This window comes from Coloeus monedula (assembly GCF_965178545.1).
Source record: "Coloeus monedula genome assembly, chromosome: 1".
NCBI lineage: Eukaryota > Metazoa > Chordata > Aves > Passeriformes > Corvidae > Coloeus > Coloeus monedula.
The window spans coordinates 29,229,944-29,252,919 of NC_138781.1; the positions used below are offsets into that span (position 1 = coordinate 29,229,944).

General features: G+C 36.5%; 1 protein-coding gene across 1 annotated transcript in view; it reads right to left on the minus strand.

Moving 5' to 3' along the window:
• Window positions 1-5,987: 5,987 nt before the first annotated feature.
• The window catches only part of AGMO (alkylglycerol monooxygenase), a gene marked incomplete at both ends in the record, with an annotated part of 192,752 nt that continues 175,763 nt past the window's right edge, over window positions 5,988-22,976 (minus strand). The window contains one exon of the mRNA XM_082282158.1: window positions 5,988-6,068. Within this exon, the coding sequence (XP_082138284.1) occupies window positions 5,988-6,068 (81 nt within the window). The remainder of the gene's footprint in view (window positions 6,069-22,976) is intronic.

Sequence of the window (22,976 nt, forward strand, 5' to 3'; positions counted from 1 at the left end):
TCCTCAGGAAAAATACCACAGGTTTCCATAAAGAAGTGTGAGGAGGAAGCCTTTAGTAGAATACAGAAAGTTTTCATGATCCTATAATACCCAGGGCTATGTTAGCTAAATTCCAACTCTACCACCAGGCTTTCTTGTAAGGAGAAAACCTGGAGAAAATAATACTGAACAACAATCCTTCTCCTGTAGCACAAACCATTGATAATTGTTCTTCACTAATAAGGCCCTTTACACACATACTACAGACCAATTACCAGGCATAATTAACCATAATAAACTATAGGCATGAGACACGCAAAGATTTTTTCATGAATAATAGGAATATTGTTAGCAAAGAAAAAAAATGCATTCAAATATATATCTTATTATTGGCCATGAAGTCATGAAGACAATACTTTTCTCTTACAGCCATATTTCAGATAAAATAAATAATATATAAAATAAAACCAGAGGTGATCTGACCCTCAATGACAGATTTTGTTCTCAGAATCTCAGAAACTTGCCTTAAATTGCCTTCTATTTCTTCCACCAATCCCTTATCATCAGGCTTTTCTCTCTTAGACATCACTGTCAAATCCAGTTTATGGTCATAGACAGGAAACTGGGAATACTTGAGGTTTTACAAAAATAAGCACATTGGTACATAGCTACACTGCTGCACTATATAACACTTTACCTTCCCTCAAAGTATTTTTTTTGCACTGTGATTAAAAGAAGAGCAAAAATAAAACCTTTGCTTTCAGGATGATTAAAGGTAGTGAGTCAGCCATGAGTCATGAGCAGAGAGAAGGTAAAGGGCTGTTAGATCTGAAATCACAAATGCTGCTACGTGAAGCAAGAGAGTAATGCCATTATGTTCAAATAACAGGCTCATGACCTCAATGCAGACAGACAGCAGCAAAAGACATGATCACACTCAGTAAGTTAGTAAGCTATTCTTTGATCTAAAAATTGTAGTTCAATTGTCTTATGGTATTTTTCTTTCCTGGCAAATTGTAATTTATGTGCTGATAAGTACTTGCATTCAAGGTTTGTGGAAAAAACATAAGTAGCAGAAAACACCACAAATTCCATAGTGCTTAAAATGTTCCATGATTTTCTTCATTATTTTAATCTCTTTTTAATCAACCATTGCTAATACTGGGCTGTCTGTCTCTGCCACATTAAATGATCCACAAAAACTGTAGTGATACACCCTGAAGCAAAGAGACAGTGATAGCTAAAGCATGGTGCTGAAGGGACAGAAAGTAACTACAAAAAATTAATAACAAGGAAACAGGAGAGAGAGTAGAAACTGGAAAAAGGACAGTGCCATGTTAGTTAAATGTAAATAGAAAATGCATCATTAGAGGAAACGAGGCAAATACAAGTGAAATAAATAAATATAACAGTAGCAATATATGAGCAGTGTATAGTGGTTTTTGGATATTAGAAGAGCCTGTTGACTGATAGGAACAGTAAAGAAAGTAGGCACCTTTATGTAAGTATTGGCTCCCATTAAAAAAAAAAAAGAAAAAGAAAAGTAAAATATTTGTGGATATGAAATATACCACTATGTACCTCCACACATAACAAACCTAAGGAAATCAGGAGAGGATATTTTGCAAAGATGAATAAACACTAGAGAGAGAAAGAGAAAAATAGGGAGAAAGAATAAAGGAGGAAGAAATAAAAATATAGCAAGGGGTGGGGTGGAGAGAATTCATTTTGTATCGCTTTTCTGTGCCAAACCATAAACACAAGGACACTCAGCAGTTCATTTTTACTCAATGTTTCCACATTTTTCTGCTGTTTTCCATAGGTGGGGCAAAAAAGACAAAGAACCGAGCCAAGTTTTCCATTGGCCTTGATATTAATATGGAAGTGCTTCTCCAGCATGTGAGATATCTTATTTTAGCTTTATGTTGTGGTTTGTACCTGAGTTTCAAATGCGGTATTTTAACACTTGTTTTCTCTAAAGAGAAAATCCTGAAGTCCACAGTACATCTCTTGTTTGCTTTTCCCAAACTGCTGGGGGTGGAAGGCAACACGGCATAGTGTGGTGAGGTCTGCTGAGAGTTACTGAGGGTCAGGGGCCCTCAGAAAGCCAGCCTGCGGCCTGCTTTGTTTGAATTCCAAACTGAATTGCTGGTCAAACACCAGCAGGGAACCAGGAAACCCAGCAAAACTCTACCTCATAGCCCCTGTGTATGCCTGTGCTGGAAACAGAGGTTTTACGGAAAAAGGGTACACCAAGAATAGTTTTTTCCCATTCAGCTTTAGCAATCCCAAGAGTTTAAAAACCGTGAGTCAAGCTCGTGTTATCACTAGGGTGTTTTAAGAGGGAAAATGGTTTAAAATATTACTGATTTAAATGTTCTTGTCTGCCTTTTAGATTTTGAACTTTCTATAGGTCTTGTTTTCAGGAGGCAAAAATATTTCTGTATTCACATAATTTCAGGAGCCAGACCTTTAAGAATAACTTCAACTAAGGACAACACAGTTTACATAATATGCAATGCTTTGCGTATTCTCTTAGTTACTATTGTTCTTGATGAACTCCATTGCTGAGACTTAGCTTTTTTTTGTCAGAAATTAAACTCCAAACAACTCATACCTTTGGTGCCATACAGTATTAGTTTCTAATCACATGACAAATTCCTGAAAGCTCACAGGCATTTGTCTGTAAAAAGGTAGCTTTAAAATATCTGATCAACTACCTCCTTTAGGTAATGGTTTAAGTAATGAGCCCCCTAATCCCCCAGATCCGAGAGGAAACTGAAGACAACAGAGACAAGAGAAAGGGCCCTGAGTCCTTTATATCTGGTAAGTATAGGTTACAACTTTCACTGTCAGCACTTATCCACCAAGGTGCTCTGATTTTATTATACCAGAAAGGATACGATGTTAGCCACTGCTGGGAATAAGCAATCATGAAACTCTTGTTAATCAATGCACTGCACCAAAGCTTGAGTCGCAGTAAATATTGCATCATTCTTGTTTACATACAGGGAATACTGTGCCCTGATCCTGAGGTCAGCAGCAAGTTTTTCGGTGACTTGAATGGTGCAGGGTCAGGTCTCAAGTGACACAGGATTCAGCTGCTTACTTCTGGGTTTTCAGTAACTTGATATTGCTGTGTACATAGTCCAGGAAAGGCCATGTGTAGGGATGTAACATTACAACAGCTGGTAGGAGCAGGGGAATCACTTTTTAACAGTCTTGATGAAAAAAAGTTCTGTTTATCCACATTCTTCTCCTAAGGTGTATCACTGGGGAATTTAGTAACAAACAAGACCAAAAGGAAGTCTTATGCAATAGTGCAAATTACAAATGTTATTTATGAAGTTTCACACTTGGACATGTGAGGCTAGGCTGTTAGTCTCTAGAATATTTTTGTTTCTAGAGACCTGAAAGAGTGGTTTGCCAAAAGAAAGATAATTACTCCTACAATGTCTATTAGTTCTGCATCAATATTTTGTTCACTACTGTCCTCACATAATTCACCTTATTTCACTTGATCCCATTCTATTGTTCAAACCACACAATGTGGTCATATTCTAAAGAAATAAGTAATGGAATATTAAAAAGTCGAGGGGAGAAGGGTAGCTTATCAAAATATCACTCATACATGCTAGCAATGAGCATTATTTTCAGTTCAATTAACTGCATGATATATATTAAATGCACATAATTCAATTCAGTGGCCAACTAGTCTCCAAAGTCTCCTCATTACTCCAACCCAGACACCTTCAGGATGATTGTTTCACTCTTTGCCATAGATATAAAGACAGTATAAACTAGATCCAGTACAGGTGTTACATGCCTAAAATATGAAATAATTTATATTTTCAAAAATTTGTGACAGGCAAGTTGACAGGATATAGTTACCTACCACATAGCTACTGAAAGAACGGTGCAAAGGTGTTTCTAAGAGCTTGTCTCTGAAACTCTCTTCTCCAAGAAGGGCAAATCCAAGCTTTCAGTCTGTAGCCAAAGGATTGCTTATACATACCCAGTGATGTCACTGTCAAGCACATGAGTCTTGGACACCCACCACAAGTCTGTTCAAGCCTTCAGCCAGAGGAGCTGCCCTCATACCCTACTGATCAGTATGCAATGGAAAAATGTTGTTCCTCTCCTGCACCGTGCTTTCAAACAACCTATACACTATGGCAAGTCCATGGAAATAGGAAATTTGGATCTAAAAACCCTTGGAAAAGTGGAAATTTGTTTGGCCCCTTCTTTAATGACTAGGTTGTCCTCATCAGACACATTTTATATTTGCCCTTGAAATCACATTCCTTTCCTCATGTAAATACATGACATTCACTAGGACAGCTTTAAAATTAATTTAATTTTACTTAGTTCTTCATTGTTGTCCCTCCAAAATTGCCACTTTTCAAATGCAGAAAATATTAAATTTTTGTCCTGTTCCTGTCTCTTTGAAGGATTTATTTTGATAAGGAAACTGACTTTCAATATGATTCTTTCTTATGTCATATTAAACTGACCATGTCATCATTAAAAATTTGGAAAATATAGGTGCACTAACTTACAGGGCCACGTAAGAAGTTTGTGGATTTTCTTGTACTTCTGGAATCAGATTCTGCTATTTTTTAAATAACATATTAAATAACCTATCAAATAACCTATCATTAAGGCTCCTTGTAACCCAAGCATTTTGAAGGTTCTATTTTACAAACAAGATGATATTATCACTAGACATTGCAACAATTTTATTTATATAACATTAGTGTGTTTCTAACAATTTATTGTAAACATCCAGTTACATAGACAGTGGCATCTGTTACAGCTAGAGACTGAAAATATGGGTTAATTAAAAGTAGGCTATGTGTCTAAATCTGAGATGCCTGTAAGACAGCCATTAACATCTTAAAGGAAAATGAAATGGGTAAAAAAAACAGAAAACAAACTTAAACTCATTTTTAAATCCAGGTACTATTACTAGTTTGAAGCATCTAGGACAGACTTCATTTTTGAGCTACTTGACTTTAAGCACTTCTAAAAGGTTTGGAGCCAAAAAAAGAGTTGGATGAGTGTGAGGAAAGAAAAACAACTTAGATCCAGTATTTTTGCCAGTCCTGCTGTTTGGAGACTCCCTCCACCATTTGTATTTAATTTTCCTATCTTAGTACAAACCTTCTTTCCAACAGCTCCTGAAAGACAAGACATGCATCTCCCCTGACATCACCCGGCAGGAAATTACCAGAAATTAAGGGCTCAGCCTTGCAAATATTTTGTCTCATGAGTGAGTGTCAGTGGGATACCCACGTGCAAATCCTGGTTTGATCACTATCTAAAGTTGGCAATGCAGGTGTATTCCGTAAATAACTCAGCCTAAACTGCATGTCTGCATTATACAACACATACATCAGCCAATTTTATTGAAGATGCTTCAACTCATACTAGGTCGAGTTATTTTATCATGCTGTTTTTAATAATTTTCTTGCCTCAACTACTCATCCTCATGTAGCTGTATGTTATGAACACTGAATTGGGCATGACATGGAGATTCTCATGTAATTCAATCATTACAGAAAAAAATGACACTCACATATGTTTATATTTAGCCTCAATAAGAAGACAGTCAATCACTTTATACCAGGTTACATCAGATATGATTTTAATTATTCCTCTTGTGAAAAATACTTTTCACATATTATTACTAACAAAATCACTGCAAAAATGAAATTAGTTTTACATGTTTTCTAAGAATTTGTAATCCTATGAATGTAAAAATCTATGCTGTGAATGAATATTTGATTTAAATTGGGGAGAAATTAAATATTTCTTTAAAAAGCAAATAAAAATGAATATACCCCCTTAGGAATCTTTTAAACATCCAAACAAAAATCACAAATCTCTCGTATCTTAAGTGAACTGATTGCAATTCAGCATGATTCATGGTTGATTAATTCCGAGGAACTTAGACAGTTATTCTAAAGTGCTGTTTCCATATTTGAGGTGATGTTAGATCTGCTCTTTCAGTGGTGTTTATCTTTGAATGAAGTGATCCGCTTCATAATTTGGATTCCCCAGAATGCAGCACAGAGGGAAAACAAGACCTACAACACAGAATTTAGAATGAGAATGAGAAACATTATATGATGTTTGTTTGGTTGGTTTTTTGGGGTTTTTTTTTAGTTCTATTGATCTGTAAACATAATGAATGGGTGAAAACAGAGAACTTAAGTAAAAAAAAAAATACAAGACTTCTAGGTATATGATAAATTCACTTTAGAAAAATATGCTTTCTTTTTTTTACTACTCCTTATTGTGGACTTTCCTGTTGAATTTTGACAAATGGTCTGAAGAATGCTGACACTGTAAGTCACATGATAGGGTATGAATAAGCTTAAACAGGATCTACAGCAAAGGAATATTCTTACTGCAGTACAACACATCAGTACATATTCCCCAACCTGCTGTTTATGATGAGATATAAGGTAGATTGAAAACAACTTAAAAGCTCAATTCTCTTTATCTTGTCCTTGGCTCGGTGCAATTTTATTTTTTTTATTTGGTGAATTTAATGAGAAATCTAATAAATTTTTTCCAAAAGTTTATATGCTGAAAACTGCATTAGGATGAGTAAGAAAAATTTCAGAGTAAAATCTGTATCAGGTAATTGTTCTGTCTAGAACCCACGATGGAGCAAGATAAAATGTGTGTGCACATGTGTGCATGTGTTATTTTGTATTTAAAAATTTCTGAAAGAAACTTTTGTCTTTCACATAGAAAAATTTCTTTTATTTGGAAAATTGCAAAATTAAGGAAATTGTTATTGGTTACTAAAGTGAATTTTTTTCTGTGAGTGAAACAAAACAATTTGTTTATACTGAAAGATTTTTTTAATCCTGTCATTTTTTGTTAGAAGAAACAGAAAACTTTGACAAGGAATTTTTGAGTCAGGTTGTAAAAATTCTTTTTTTCAGGTCAATCTGCAATCCAAAGGCGCTGACTAGGAGAGCTCTAATTTTAACATTAACATAATTTAACATTCAATATTTAATAATGCATGGCCCAAAGTTCTACTTCTGTCTTCATCTACACAGTCTCTCACCGAAGTACATGGATCAGAATGTCCAACATAAATAATAAATTACCATAATACCCAAAAGGTACTAATTTTTCACTCAGTGAAGGCAGTGTCTGCTCTGATCCCTCTCACACTCTGGGACAGGTACAGGCTTCATGCAATGTGTACATTAGGTGTATGCCATGCACGCTTAGCAGCACAGGATGAAAACAGCACAACGTAGGAGTACGTAGAATTCAAATAAAAGAAAATCAAAAACCCCCAAGTCTCATTCAATTCTTAACGAATTTCAATTATTTTCATTGAAGGCTTTAATTCTACTTGAGCAGAGGTAGGCTGTCTACTGTGTTTAAAACTTCTGATGATGCTGTTGGTGCTGTAGTCGTAGTCCTATTTGTAAGAAAGACTCATAAAATTCTCACCAAAAGATTTTTTGTAAGAGTTTCAGACTCCAGGTATGAAAGATATAAATTCTTTTTATTTTCTTTCATTATCACAAATACCTAATAAACCTGCATAGCTCTATTTTTACAGATATGGAAAGGAAAGTCTTTTTAAGCAATACTGCAGTCACACAGTCTGCTTCTTTTGTGAGATAGTTCTATGCTGAGATGCTCTGCAGAAGAAATCTAACTACAAATAACTATCTGTATTTCTGATTTGGCTGTTATGCAATTGAGATGAGTGTAAATCATGATGTACATAAAACAATGACTTACACATAACATTCTCTTCATAACTGTGGAAAAATTCTTTGTCGTGCTATCTCCAGAAAGAGAACTTATCCACTTGTCATAATTAGTACTTCTTTGGCACATTAATAAACTTCTTTCATTCCTCACCTCAGAAATTTCCCTCCTATTCCTGGAAGATGCATTAAATATAGAACTATTTCATTTTCAGAAGAAGCACATTTAATGACTGAGGTGCAGGGCATTTGTAGGGGATTAATGACTGTTGGGAGATGATGATGATCACCTGAAGAAGCACAGCCATGGGCCATTAAACCCCAGGAAATGTCCTCAGCTAAAGATGGTTATTGCTATTAGAGCCTGAAAATGAACAAAATATCTCAGGTGAATTTCCCGTTTTTAAATGAAGTGATGCAGTTTCTTCTTTGTTAATTAAATTCTTTATTGTGAATTTCCTAAAGCATGCAATCAATGCTTGTGGGGGAGTATTTCAAATTGCAGTTATTATATCCAGAATGGAAAACCACATACTGCACACTGTGGATCTGCAAAACTAGTTTGGCTTCACAATTCTACAAAAGTATTGATTCACTGCCTATCAATGTCAGGACTGCCAGTACCTGATGGAAATAACGCATTCAGGAAACAATAATGCTGCAAGGTTCTGGGGAGCGGCGTGGTTAAGAAAAACCCAAACATCAGGATAAAAAATTAAGGGGCCACATCCCCGCTTGCGTGAGAGCAGTTCTGGCTGCCTCTACTGCTGTAATGCTGACCTGCCCTGAACAGAGCCAGCTGTATGGGGCTACCAAGCAGAAACTTGCTGTGTAGGTTGGAGTTCAGTTTCTTTTGATTGCTGCTACATATTTCGGAGTCACAAGGCTTGACCCACTTGAATGAATTGTGCAATCAGGTGATGTCAGGAATGGAAAGCTGAGACGATACGTGCCAGAACTCTGAGCAGACAATAGTGTGGGCAGCAGGAAGCAGAGCATTCCACCAGGCAAGTTCAACTATAGTTGACCAGTATTTTTCTAATGCCCTTGGGAAAACATATTTCCTGAATCCTATGTGCAGATATTTTGTATTTTCTACTCAACACTCTCATATGCTAACAGGTTAGTTTTTTTTCTTGGTTGTTCGGTTTTGGGTTATTTCACTTTCTAAATTATTGTCACAGAAATTCTCATTCCTTCTTATATTGCCCAAACCCACTAATATTTTTCCTTTGATAAAAATATTCACATATCAGTTTCATATTTCAGCCAGTTTTGAAATAAAAAGAGAGAATTAAGTAGTATACCTTTTTCTTTTTTTACACTTAAAAAAGTTCCCCCACAAACAATATGACATATGAACAATAGTTTCACTTCTGTCTTAAAGTGAAAAATCACTGTGGACAGTAGTCATATATGGAACAAGCCTAAAAGAAGAACTTCTCACAACCCTATAGTTAAATGCAAACTTTTTGTCACCTTAATATAAACACTTGTTACATTTACCTGTTCGAGTAACTACAGATTAATTATAGACTGTCCTTTAGACTGCTGGAAGAGTACAAATATTTATATTACCTTCTTTCATACAGTCTATTTCCATACAGCCCATGTTCTCTCCCTGAATAAGTCTACAGAAATGCAAATAACATTATTCACAAGAACAAAGATGGCTTAACTAATGGATTGACTGCAGGACTGAGTCTGCTCTTCACAGGAAATTCCCACTGGAGCAATTGAAGTTTATTAGGCTGTAAAGTACTTTAAAATCATTAGCTAAATTTAGGCACCCACTTCTGCATGATTAGCTTTGTTACTGAACACTAATGTTGTTTTCTGCCATTTTCATTTTGGTAATGTCTTTGTATATCTGAGATGCCTAGACATGTTGTCTTTCCTCCTGTAGATTTCATCTGGATAGAATTAGAAGGGTTTAGACATTGGTCTAAAAATGTAGACAAATGTCCAAAGATAGTTCTGCTTTAAGGAGGGGGAAAAGTCTCGAGCCACACCACCTCAGATCCTTTCCAACCTAAATCATTCAATGATTCTCTGACATTTTGCAGATTCTGGCCAGGCATGTTCACTCCAAATTCTGCTGCAGAGGCAATCTGCAACCGTTATTAGCAACTTCTGGGGTACAACACCATATGAATGGGCATGTTTATTATATTGAATTCTCTGAACACCTCTGTGCTGGATAATGTATTCTTAGCTCTGGAGAGGGCTCAGTAAGATCAGCACATCCATATAATTCATTGAGTTTGCTGTTCACATCATAAAGTGAACCTCATACTGGCAAATATGATAAACAACTAGTCCTCTTAATGTGATGCTGAGAATTGTCAATGTGATGTTAGAGTTGTTGAACTGATACTACAAAACAAACATGATTAAGGCTCTTTCTATATTCTTTATATACAAATTTGGACATGGCTTCTTCACAGGCACAAGACATAATTTCATACCATCAATAGTAATGATAATGTGAGTTTTAGACTTTGAGAAGGCTGTGTCTGGGTAATGTCACTGTCCTTTCCAGCTAAGGATGGAGATCACAAACTGATACAAAGGTTAAAAAATTGCCAATATCAATAACAAAATGGTTGAACAAACTACTCCAGATTTCAAAAGTACCCAAGTGATGCATTTTTCACAAATACCATTTTCCCCCCCATTTCTCTACAGAGGGATGTTACAGGTTCTGAAATACACAGAGACAGAAAATCTATGTTTCAGAAGGCAGGAAAGAGGTTTACTATTTCTGGAAGTCAGGAGTTGGATAACAAATGCATGGATCTTTATTCTCAGTACAAAGTTTGGAGATGAGCAGTCTGAGGCTAGTAGAGAAATGCCATGACATTAACAGCAAATCCAGAAATCACTAATCTTGTACAGTACACAGTTCAAGAAGATTGCACTATCAAAAAAGTTGCAATAATAACAGATGGAAAGGGAAACTAGGAAACAGGAAGGTTCCTCCTCCTCTGTGTGTTGACTACCTTATACTTGGAAATATATGCAGAAGAAAGTGGGAAACTGTGTTTTGTTTTTTCTGTTTGTTTTTGTTTTTTTTTTTTTTTTTTTGAAGGAACTGTGGATACCAGGGAACAAGGACAACTACAATAATAGTGGCTTCACAGCTTATGTTATAGATTTCTTTCAAAGTAGCAGATGTCTGGAAATTCCCCACAAGGGTTCATGACACACATTCAGACTACTGGTGCAGCAGGTCTCACAGATCCAGCATGCCCCTGACCTAGAACAAAGTATTTGATGTCCCTGCTCAATGCAGACAAGGTGGAACCAGACTATCTTTAAAGGTCCCTTCCAAGCCTAGCTATTCTATGACTCTATGATTAAGAAAATGGGACACACACAGGATTTAGCCAAGTATCTTCAACACCCTCTAAGCATATTGATAGTTCACCACAATGACATATTCTTTTATGACATATCTCATTGGTTTTATGCTTCGCTATTAACAAATAATGAAAAAACAATAGGGAAGAGATATATACATCTCCATTTTATTCTGTTAAATGTTTTAAACATTCCTTCTTTTATTAAAATACAGTCTGAGACTCTAAAGCTAGATAATGCATGAAAACACAGGCTGCAAAAGCCCACATACCTTAAAAGGCTTATATTACCTACCCAGGAAAGACAAAGAAAGATCTGGAGAAAGAATATCTATTTCACAGCTGGACACATCCCCAGTACGAAATCAAGTGCACTGCAGAGATGCCTGAGCTAGCAAGCACATAAGCTGCTAAATCTCTGCACAGCACCAGCTTGACTCTGTCTTTCCTGGCATTGCACACAAGCTAGTAAGTCACATTCCTCAGTTAAATACGTGGGGATTTTTACACAGGCAGTGCTATTGCAGTTATATTTAGACCTAAAATGGCTTATGTGCAAGCAGCATGTTATCTGGCATCATGTCCTTCACTCAGGAGAAACCAGCCCACTGCCTCTCAAATCATTTGTGTAGATAAATGTATCCTGTTGAACTGTTACCTATGAAATACCTTCTCTCTTGAGTCACAGAATAATTCACAATCTAAGCACTAGGATTAGGAAGATTTTACCTCATTCCCCAAAAGACAAAAAAAGTTACTGAAGTGGGAAGCTTTCCTGTCAGTCATATGAATAGAAATTCCAAAATATGTTAATAATTATTAAATCTTCACCTTGTGATGAGCTAATGCAAGCTGAAGGCAGTATCAACATCGCTCTCATTAACATGTATATAAACTCTGCATCTCTTCAGTATAAAATTTGTCTTATAGTATTTTATTGAAACATCTGAGAATACTTTCCACAGTGTTACCTAATTCCATCTTTAAATTTCTAGATCATCCTAAAATGTTTATCTATTTCAAGTTGACCTCAAAGTAAAACCATGTTAAACAGAAAAATCCTTTTTATCATTTAAAAACATTTAAAAATAACTTCTGAACTAAGCCTGTGTCGCTGTTTTGCAACTAATTTCCAAAAGAAGAAATTTAGTGTTTAGAAATTAGCAATTATCACCTGATCTTAAAAATTTTGTAAAACATGTGAACAAAATTTACAATTTGTTACACATTCTATAGCATAACAGTATTTTAGAGTTTCTTTCATACTGCTTTAGTTTTATTTCTGACAAAACAGTTCTGAAAAACAAGTTCAAAGATCAACAGTTTCAGAAGACCTTAATTCTGAATGTCTCTTTTTGTATTTTAAATGTTATGATATTTTTTCAGCCTCAATTTAACCCCAAATTTGAGAAACAAAAGCCATGGAAATTGTCTCAATTATTATATGATAAATCAACAAGTAAAAATAAGGTTTTCAGAAAAGTTAACAAAACTGATGGCAAAAAAAGATGAAAAACTTAACCAGTAAACGATACCAGTTTAATCTGTTGCAGGCTAACAGGCCAAATGAGATTGAGAGAGTTATTAATAGTCATTCATTGCAGAAATTAAATATTTGAGATAATCATGTCTCAGTTTGGCTAAAGTTGTTGAGTTTATTATCTTAAACATTTAAACAGGAGTTGTATCCATTGGGATGAAACATCTCATTTACATTCATGCATGTCAGAAGCTGCAGCATAATTGCATACACCCCACTGCATCACTTCTAGCTCAAACACAACTTGGAGGGTAAAACAGACATCTGCAAAGAAGCATTTCACTTCACAAGATATTATTTAATTTATATGTAAAGAATAGTTTAATCTTCCTTATTAAAAAAAAAAATATTAAGCTCATTTTACTTTAACTGATAGATTACTGCACAGATCTTATGTTTTAACAAATTTATACTGTTCTCTTAGGCTTAAAGAATTGAATCCTTTTAAATTCAGTATTCTAAGTGAGAAAGGCTATACATATATATAAGAGTAAGGGTATATTTTTATATGGTCATGGCTTTAAGAAATGTTTAGGTACCATACTGCTTAATCCTGCATTGAAGAAAGTTTTACTTAAAAGATGGGACAAATTCATTTAAAGGACCATTGCAGGAGGGAGCTCTCCTTTATGCATTCATCCTTGTTTGAAAATACAGGAAAATTACAGCTACAGAAAAAAAAAAAAAAAAAAAGTAGCTTGAACATGGAAGGAAAATTGCTGAACATAACATTGCATAATTTGGACAGGATAGAACCTAGCCGTGTAACATTTTCCAAAGAGGCATCGACAGAGATAATTCAATAAATAGGTAATTCAATCTCTTCAATCCTTTCATTTTTATTTCAGTTTAATACAATCCTATACTGAAGTAATCCAGCGTCTAATCTCTCCATCATTAGCAGACATAAAATATTCTATATGCATGTTTCTATATGGATGCCTACATTTCAGAGTGTGGCTGTACTGCCTGCAGGTGGTGAAGAGAATCAAGAGCGCCCTGTCAGCCTGGAGAGCTCTGACAAAGGTGCTGCAAAGCAATCTCCACTCACTGGTATACTAAATATCCTCTTGAGAGAAGGTTGACTAGCTATGAGCTCCAAAATGGAAATTTTTCCATTGTGTGTGGGGAAAAAATATTAAAAAAGTAATCCCAGCCTTTAATTATAACCCACAGACATTAGATCACTGACGGGAAAAACTTTGCTGCAGATGTTGAAAAGACATGATGGGGAAAAGCTGGCTACTGTGACTAATGGCAGACGTGAAAGAAAGGATTAAGAATGTGCAGAGATGGATAAAACAATTGAGTGACAAGCAGAAGGGATTTCCAGTACAGCGAACAAACACCAGAGAAGTATTCAAGACAGACAGGGGAAGATCAAGGCTAAAAGTCACTCTAGATGAAGATTGCTCTTAAAGCCAACATGTCATAAGGAGAAATTAATCCTTTAATTGAAAAATGGAGAACAGAGAAGGCTGTTCTCAGCACCAAAAAAATCAAACCAAATCAACCAACCAAAATACCCCCAATTTCTGAATGAAGGAAGTGGGTCAATATTCATTAGTAACATAAAGGAAATATCTTGCCATAGAAGATGCATATCCAAGTTAAAGATAGAACACAGCCATCCAGCTCACCAACCCTCTTTTGAGGCCAAAGGCAGTAAACTGTGACTGTCTTTAAGTTCAAGGAGAAGAAAAATTTGCTGAGGTTGATCCAGCCCTCTGTCCATCCCTTTACATAGAAAAGTAGATGTCCTGGCTGTTGGTGTCTCTCTTCCCTGCTCTCAAGACTCTCCCTGTGTGGTGGTTTGTTGCTCCTATTCTTGTCTGGGGAAACTCCCATTCATTCCAAAAACTCATCATCTTTCAATTATATAAAAGAAGTTGTTACTGACATTAACCACAGACGTATTCAAATGAGCTAACTCATTCATATTCCCACTTATTATGTCAAGAGAATATAGTTGTACTGTTCAGTTGGGTTAGAGAAAAAAAACTTAATGGAAGTAATCTATGTGACTTTTTACTAGGAAAACTAGGGGCTATGGTCCAAATGAAACTTCTGTATGGAGGGTGCAGAACTGAGTTGGAGAAGAAACATCCAGAAAGGAAGAATCAAAGATTATATCACAAAATGAACAAGAAATAAGAATTTTGATGAAAAAGCAGGCATTTATAACATATTCTAAAATATTAAAAAAAAATTAAAAAAAGAAATATCTCTCTTTTCCTGGACTATGTGAGATTCAGAATAGTTTTTTAAATATCTGGAGATACTGAAGAAAACATGTAATTGAGTAGAGATGGCAGATACTAGAGAGAAACCAAATACACAAATATCCTGTGAAGAATAATCATTAAGGAGGAGTACATCAGAAAAAAACTGGAGTCAGAGTAGTTCACAAACAAAACGTCTCAAACAGTGCTGATACAAAAAGATGTCAGTATCAATGTGAAAGATATTTACAGAAGCATTTATATATAACTATTATATAATGTATATATATGAGTTGTATAAAAGAAGCATTTAATGTATTGATCAAGCCTACTGAAAGGTGGTGAAGTCTTCAAGGAAAGCATAGATAAGATGGATGTAGTCATGAAGTAGACTACAAGAATTATAAAAGGTGGACCTGTAGGAAAGCTTGAAGCAATTCTGCTGTGCATTCTTGAGAAAATGAACAAACAAACAAAAATACCCAGGAGGGGAATAAGATCAATCTTTTGACATGTAAAAGACTAATATGAAAAGAAAAGATGATAAGCTGGTGCTTAGGGTAATGGAAACAAAACTAGTATCTTTCCCAACTAAAATTTTCATTAGATAACAGATGGCTATGAGGATGGCATAGCATTGGAATCAGCTACATAAGGAAGCTGGTCTGCATGTGAATGGTTAGACAGGCACGTGTCTATCGTGTAGCGGTACTCGATCTTTCTCCAGTGCAGGATCTCGGCCAGTCTGGTATTTCTGTTTATTCACAATGAATACAAAAGCACTCCCCAACTCCAATTTTTCCTCAGATCAACTTTGCCAACAGTGGTTAATAAAGATATGACTGCTTAGCACATGGAGAAATCATGACTTAGCAACTATTCTTTTTCAATAACCAACCTTGTGCAAGGCTTCACTGATTTCAATCTCGGATGTGGTTGTCACCTTAGTAAAAGTATCAAAAGCAGAATCTGATGCTTCTTTTCCCCAGTTTCTGGCATTGAATGGGGCTGAACCTGCTTCCCATCAGAGAAGTCATAGGACTATTATATTTAGAGATCAGCTTGCATTGCCTCTTCTGACAATAGCTGCAAAGCCTCACGGCAGAAGCATGAGCTAATTTGCTCCTATTTTACGCCCAGCATACTCTACACTAAAGCCATGGGATTGCATAGTAAAAATCATTTGCTTTTAATACTGAAAGAGTAATCAGGTAGTTATGGCAAAAGCCTGGGACACTGGCCTATTCAATCTGCATTCTTTGCCATAGGTTATGCAGCATAGAGCAAGACATCTAATCTTTGCAGTTTCTTAGCTGCAAAACAGGCAGTGAGTCTGTTTCGCAAAAAAATAATTACTTTCCAAACCCTGTTTTGCTAAAATCCAACATAGTTGCATTTACTACAGTAATTTCTGAGAAGACAAAAATCTTTCAAAAAGGCGTGGATTTGGCCCTCTGTGTTTTTTTTCTCAGACAACCCTCATATCAATAATTATGGATCCTTTTTTGGTTTTTTTTAATCTCAAAAATAATGTACTTGTATAAACATAACAGGCTTCCTTAAAAATCAGATAATTGCACACATTTCTTGTGTCGCTCCAGCTCTTGAGCAATCTGAGTTCCATAAATCATGACACTGACCACATGAAGAGCTAAAAATGGTGAGAATTTGTTTCCGTCTCATGATTGTATCAGTTTTAAAAAGTCACAAATCACAATAATATGAACAATGGCAGAATGCTGGAAAAAATACCAGGCTTCATTTTTATAGCAAATTTTTGGTTGGGTTTTTGTTTTGGGGTGTTTCCCCTGCTACACTGAACCCTGCATCAAAAAGCATCTTGTGCCCTAAATATGCTCATCTTGGAAAGGCAACTTGGTATTGTTGTATTTGTATGTCAAAGGGAGGACTGAAGTCTCAACAATTGTTAACCTCTCCCATGGTGAGCTAATAAAAGGTCAGAGACCCACATGTGGCTTGCAGCCTGGGGAATTTCTCTCAATGTTCTGCCAGGGATGGGACTGCCTGAATGACTTCTCTCATAAGTTTTAAGCCATAAACTGCATCCTACTTGGCTTGCTGTGCCAAAACTGGACCCGAGGGTATTCAGAGTCTTTGCTGATGGGAAAAAATGAGTGCTTCCTATGGAAGCCACAGCTGTTTTCCTGAGAGAGAGAGCACAGATGCTCAAATATTTCTCTACTTTCCATTTCTGACTACCTGTTCTGGCAGCAGTTCCAAGAAAGGGGAAGGACAGAGGCAGGCATCCAGCTGCTTTCAATAAACCTTGGCAACACATGTAGCGAATGCCTAAACACTAAAAATGTTCACAACCAATTTTTTTCTGGATTTCAAACTATAAAAAAGTGAAAGCATGCACTAATGCTCCCCATCTTCCCATTTTCAGCAGAAATTTAGTGATCAGGATAATAACCCTAGTTATGAAAGCAGAGACTATTTACCACTAAAAAGAGACCATTCACAGAAGTGTGCATTTGTATGAATATGAATATAAATACACAGACATTGAAGAGGATATATAAAATACATATATCCTATGCATTTTCTAGAAAGATTTTTTTCTTCCACCAGACAGTAGGCTGACTCTCATAATATGGATTTGATTTTGCATTTTGGGGCCACAGTTATCCCCAGTGTAACTCTGAAGTCAAAGAAAACACTTATGCAAAGTTATATTATACATTGATTTGACCCAGAATTGTATTTACATCAGCTAAATTACATTAGGATGTGGCTTATGACACTGTTCAGTAACTGGTCAGTATTTATTCGTACCTTCCATTTTTTGCCTATACATACTGATATCCAAAGATCCTTTCATAGATATACTTGATCAAAAGTCTATGTTTTTGCTCAGGACAGGTTACATAGCTGGTTTGAAGCCTTTATACTGGCACTGTTCAACACATTTCTCCAATTTTACCTTTTGAAGTATTACTGAAGTATTTCTTAAATGGGATTAATTAGTCCTGTTAAAACACAGCAAACAAATGTAAGTGGAAAGTGAATAGCAGATAGATACAGCTGGTAAGTAAACAGCAGAACAGCACATATATAAGACTGCAACCCCCCTGGATTTAATGGTTATTCATTGCTCAATTAATCAGCAAAAGCACTCTCAGTTAAGCTTATAGCTCACTGGTTTATTTGCTTATTTTAAGGACATCTCCGTCCATCTCATTCATAGCTGCACCTGTTTGCAACCTGCAGTCAGTGCCTGCCCCTTCTGTCATAGCCTTTTTGCTATGAAACGAAAAAAACATCTGTCTATCAACAAGGGAAGCAAGCAGATGAACACTGATGTCTGCAAAATCTTTGGGAAAGTGCTTTGGGAAAGAGTACCTCTATAAAAGTGGTAATTTTCCCAACAGACAATCAAAAGGGCATTCTCCTCACAAGACATCTGAATGATGTTCACTTCAAGACCCTCATCAGGCTACTTGAACAGCCACTGACCATTCTTCCTCTGGGCAATCCCTCTCCCCCCCATTGTTCATCGAGACCTTTCATTTACATCCAATCCCCCACATTTTTTGGGTTTTATGTATTGATTGCTACCTAGACACCAGACACCTTTTTCTACATCAGCTCAGTGATCAAACTAAATTACCAGTGTTCTTGCACTAAAAGCCAAGCTGCTCTCCTAGCCAGTACATTCCCCAGACAGAACAACAGCTTTGGCCTGACAGTTTCTACAAAGGTGCTCTTGTTGATTGTCTGAGCATTCCTTCAAACCAGAGAAGCTTTAAAACTGGTGAAGGCAAGTCCAATGTGGAAAATAAAATATTTCTAAAGCATAAGGATAAGAAGTTAGATCTGCTCTAGGTGGTGATCTCTTAGCTTAGCCATGTAGGCTTCTGCTCCCCACTTAGAAGCCACCAGCAAGACGGACAATGTATGAATCCGTCTAGGAAAGAACAAGAGGAAGAAAGTGGTTTTACTTGACCAAACCATGAGAAATCAGCAAGTCTGAGCTTTTAAGAAAGTCACAAATTCAGAAAAAGAACTACTGTATCTAAGCCACACCTTGCCTAAAACTCTTCAAACAGAGAAAGGTGTTATGGTAATTTTGCTGTCTGTATTATACACAAGAGTTTGATTCTACCATGTCTCATTTACTCCTCTGCAACTCATGTATTGCACTTCCGAAAGAATCAGTGCCTGACCTTTCTGCTTTCTTGTCCCACTATTTGTGAAATAGAGACTAATACTTTAGCAGCTAAAAAGTGAGCAATCCTCCCTTTTTTCTCCAAACTAATTGACAGAGGTATTTAAAAATGTTAGGCGTCTGCCCAAGATAAAGTGCCCCTTTGTGACAATAAGAATCAATCCCTACCTATTTAAATGTAAGAATGTCACCATTTTCAATTGCTCATTAAGAATCAAAGAGGTTTTATTGATGACTAATTAATCTAGGTAATAGTACGTTTATCTCTAGTTTTAGTTTAATTACTTGAAATATTTTGCTGTGCTAGCTCTTTTAATTATTGTCTACTCTTAAATTAACTCATAATGAATCCTTCCACATTTATTGAAATTATCCCATTTTTACATCCTTCAAGCTTTCTCAGAATAGAAGCTTTTTGCAGTTATACATCAGCCATATCATTCTTTCAGCAGTGCTATAAAAACCCACTGCTTTTTCTATTTTGTGTAAGCCTTCATACTTAACTACTGAGTCATACAGAAATATGGAAAATAAGTGTATTATCATTATAATCATTAGAGCAAGAAAGTGAACGGAAACATGATTACAGAAGTGTAGACACAGTTCTGACAATTCATATATATGCATATACATATATGTGATATAGGAACTAATCTTACAACCCTTACTCACAAAATAATGTTACTGAAGTCTATAGGAGGATACACGTCAAAAATGCAGCCTGAAAGCCTGAAAGAAATCCACTGGTTTTTTCAGCTATGAGAACAAATATTACACCATAAAAAAATTATGTCCAAATGAGTAAAATAGCTCAGCAACAAGATAATCTTATAGAATAATTATAGGCACATCTGTAGTGATGACAGATAATAGAACCGGAGGAGAGACTATTACAGACAACCTGGAATATGGCATTGAGCCTTATGATTGTTAAAGAAAATACTGTCAGATACCACAAGATTAGTCTCTAAGGGGATTTACTACTGATACCATAATGACACTATCAGAGAACAGACGTTTTGAATAAAGGAGAAGCTAACTCCTTAAAAAATGTACTTAAAAGCACCTCCACCTGCCTCTAACAGGAGAAAAAGAAATGAATGAGCTACCTATAGATTCAAAAAAGCTTATTGCAGCCTACAGTTTTATGTAAATGCATTTAGGAATAGAGACAAAAGTGAAGAAGAACCAAACAAGTCTGAACACAGACACTGTATTTTTGAATAGACAACCATGAGCTCTTCATTAACTAAACCCACACAATTATCTAATTTAGATGAATAGGTTTGTCCTATCTGTAACTAGCAGCTTTCTGTGGAACTTTCTCACAGGGCTGATTCGAATCCACAGATGAGGAACTGGATCAATTTGCATTACTGCGCTCATCAGGCATGAGCCATGCTAAAATACTGAGCAACTGGAGCATGAGGAGTGACTTCTCTGCATCCACACAGGGTGAGAGCTGGAGTATCTTCCAAAAGGCTGCAACAATGGTAAAGGCCACTTTCTGATGGTATTAGGTTTCCAAACAGGCCTTGAATGGGTTTATTGTAAAGTTGTTCTCCCACACACATTCATAACAAGAACATGTAATAACTGAAAACCAAAAAATTTATTATTCATAGTTTTGTAATTTTGCTGAGTGGTTTGTAAGTCTTATGAATTCCAAGTCTATTGATTACTATGTGAATTTATACTCAGCACTGAAATACAATTGTCTGGAAAATGTGAGATAGAAAGAACTAGCATTTCTTTATATGTCTTTAATATAGCTGACCCATTTTAGAGTAAAAAGACATATGCAAAACCAATTAGACCTATATTAATGATTTGATCTCCATAAAGCCATATTCTCTTTATGAAGTACTGTACTGGAACATAATTTAAAAAAACAAATCAAATAAGAGTTCCATTCTGATGATGTAAAACCTTAACCAAGGAACTGTGCAGAATGTGTGGTTCATTAAAAATGAAATAAAATTTGTAGTATGACATATATCTGGATTTAGGAAATAATGGTGAAGACATATATATCTACCATTATTCTGTCAAAATTCACTGAGACTCATGTGGAATTGATACTACTGAAGCCTATTACTGAGATAAGCGGAGGAAGAACTTATCAACCTAAAAGATCTAACTCTGGATTTGAGTTTGCTTTCTTGGATTTTTTTGCGTTATAAAAAAACCCAAAAAAACCACCAAAAAACCCGAAAAAAACCAGTTGGAAATGATTTATCTCCACAAAAAACTTTGCTATGTTTGTGTAAGGTATGTTAAGATTTGCAAGAAGAATTCAATTAATACATTTCATCCCTTTTGCTATACAAAAATCTTAGGCAATAGACTTATTAATCAAAATTATTTGGGTATTTCTCTATGGATTCTGCTTTTCCTGCAGATCACATCTTATTACAAGTGCTTGATGTGCCTGCATCATACTATTAACTCGATTTTATCTTTGTTAAACACACATCTAACCTTGTATGAAGACATCCTATTTTATTCCAGACATCTAACTTGTAAAAACATGACAACTTTCGGGAAGGCAGTCCCAGAGAAGCCTCCAAGAAGAGCCTCTCCTCTCTTGAGTCCAGTTGAGCCCATCTGGTCCATCAAGTCTAATACAATACTTTTTATAGCTACTGGTAACTGGGCAAAATCACACACAGGTTTAACGGTACCCAACCATGCTGATTCTTCAGCTGATATAATCAGATGGAAGTTTACAGCTTTGTTGACTGGGAACTTTCTTTGGCATAAATATTGAATTCTCCTTGAAAAACTGGCTGCTCATGGCTTAAATAGACACAATTTTCTTGGTAATTTTCTGGATGACTGGTCCCAAAAAAATGGTGGAGTATGGACTTATATCCAGCTGGTAGATGGTCAAAAGTGGTGTTCCTCAGGGCTCAATATTAGGGTCAATTTTGTTCCATACCTTTATCAACAATCTGAATGAGGGCATCGAATGCACCGTCTGTCACTTTGCAGGCGACACCAAGATCAAAGGCAATGTTTGATCTGTTTGAAGGCAGGAAGGCTCTGCAGAAAGACCTGGACATGCTGGATTGATGGGATGAGACCAATTGTATGAGGTGAATCTTCAAGAAGGCAAAGTGCCCAGATCCTGTACCTGGGTCACAACAACTCTAGGCAGTTCTACAGGCTGAGGACAGGGTGGCTGGAAAGCTGCCCAATGGAAAAGGACCTGGGAGTGTTGCTCAACAGCTGGCTGAACATGAGCAGCCAGTATGCCCAGGTAGCCAAGAAGGCCAATGGCATCCTGGCCTGTATCAGCAACAGTGTGACCAGCAGGACCAGGGCAGCAATTGTCCTCCTGCACTCGGCACTGGTGAGGCCACACCCTGAATCCTGTGTCCAGTTTTAGGCTCCTCTCTACGAGAAAGACACTGAGGTCCTGGAGCATGTCCAGAGAAGGGCAAGAGAGCTGGTGACAGGTTTGGAGCACAAGTCCTATGAGGAGCGCTGGAGGGAGCTGGGGTATTTTTGGTCTAGAGGAAGAAGAGGCTCAGGGGGGACCTTATTGTTCTCTACAGCTGAAACGAGGATGTAGCAAGGTCTGGGATCAGCCTCTTCTCCCAAGAAAAAAGCAGTAAGACAAGAGGAAATGGCTTCAACTTGTGCCAGAAGAGGTTTAGATTGGAGATAAGGAAAAATGTCTTCACCAAAAGGCTTGTCAAGCTCTGGAACAGTCTGCCCAAGAAAGCGGTGGAGTCACCATGCATGGAGGTATTTAGAAGATATGTGGATGTGATGCTTACAGACATGGTTTAGTGTTGGACTTAGCAGTGCTGCAATAACAGTGGGCCTCCAGGACCCTGGACATCTTTTCCGAACTACTGATTCTATGATTTTATGGACTGAGACTAAATTCCTATTTCCCAAGCAATAGCAAGCAGGTAGACCACT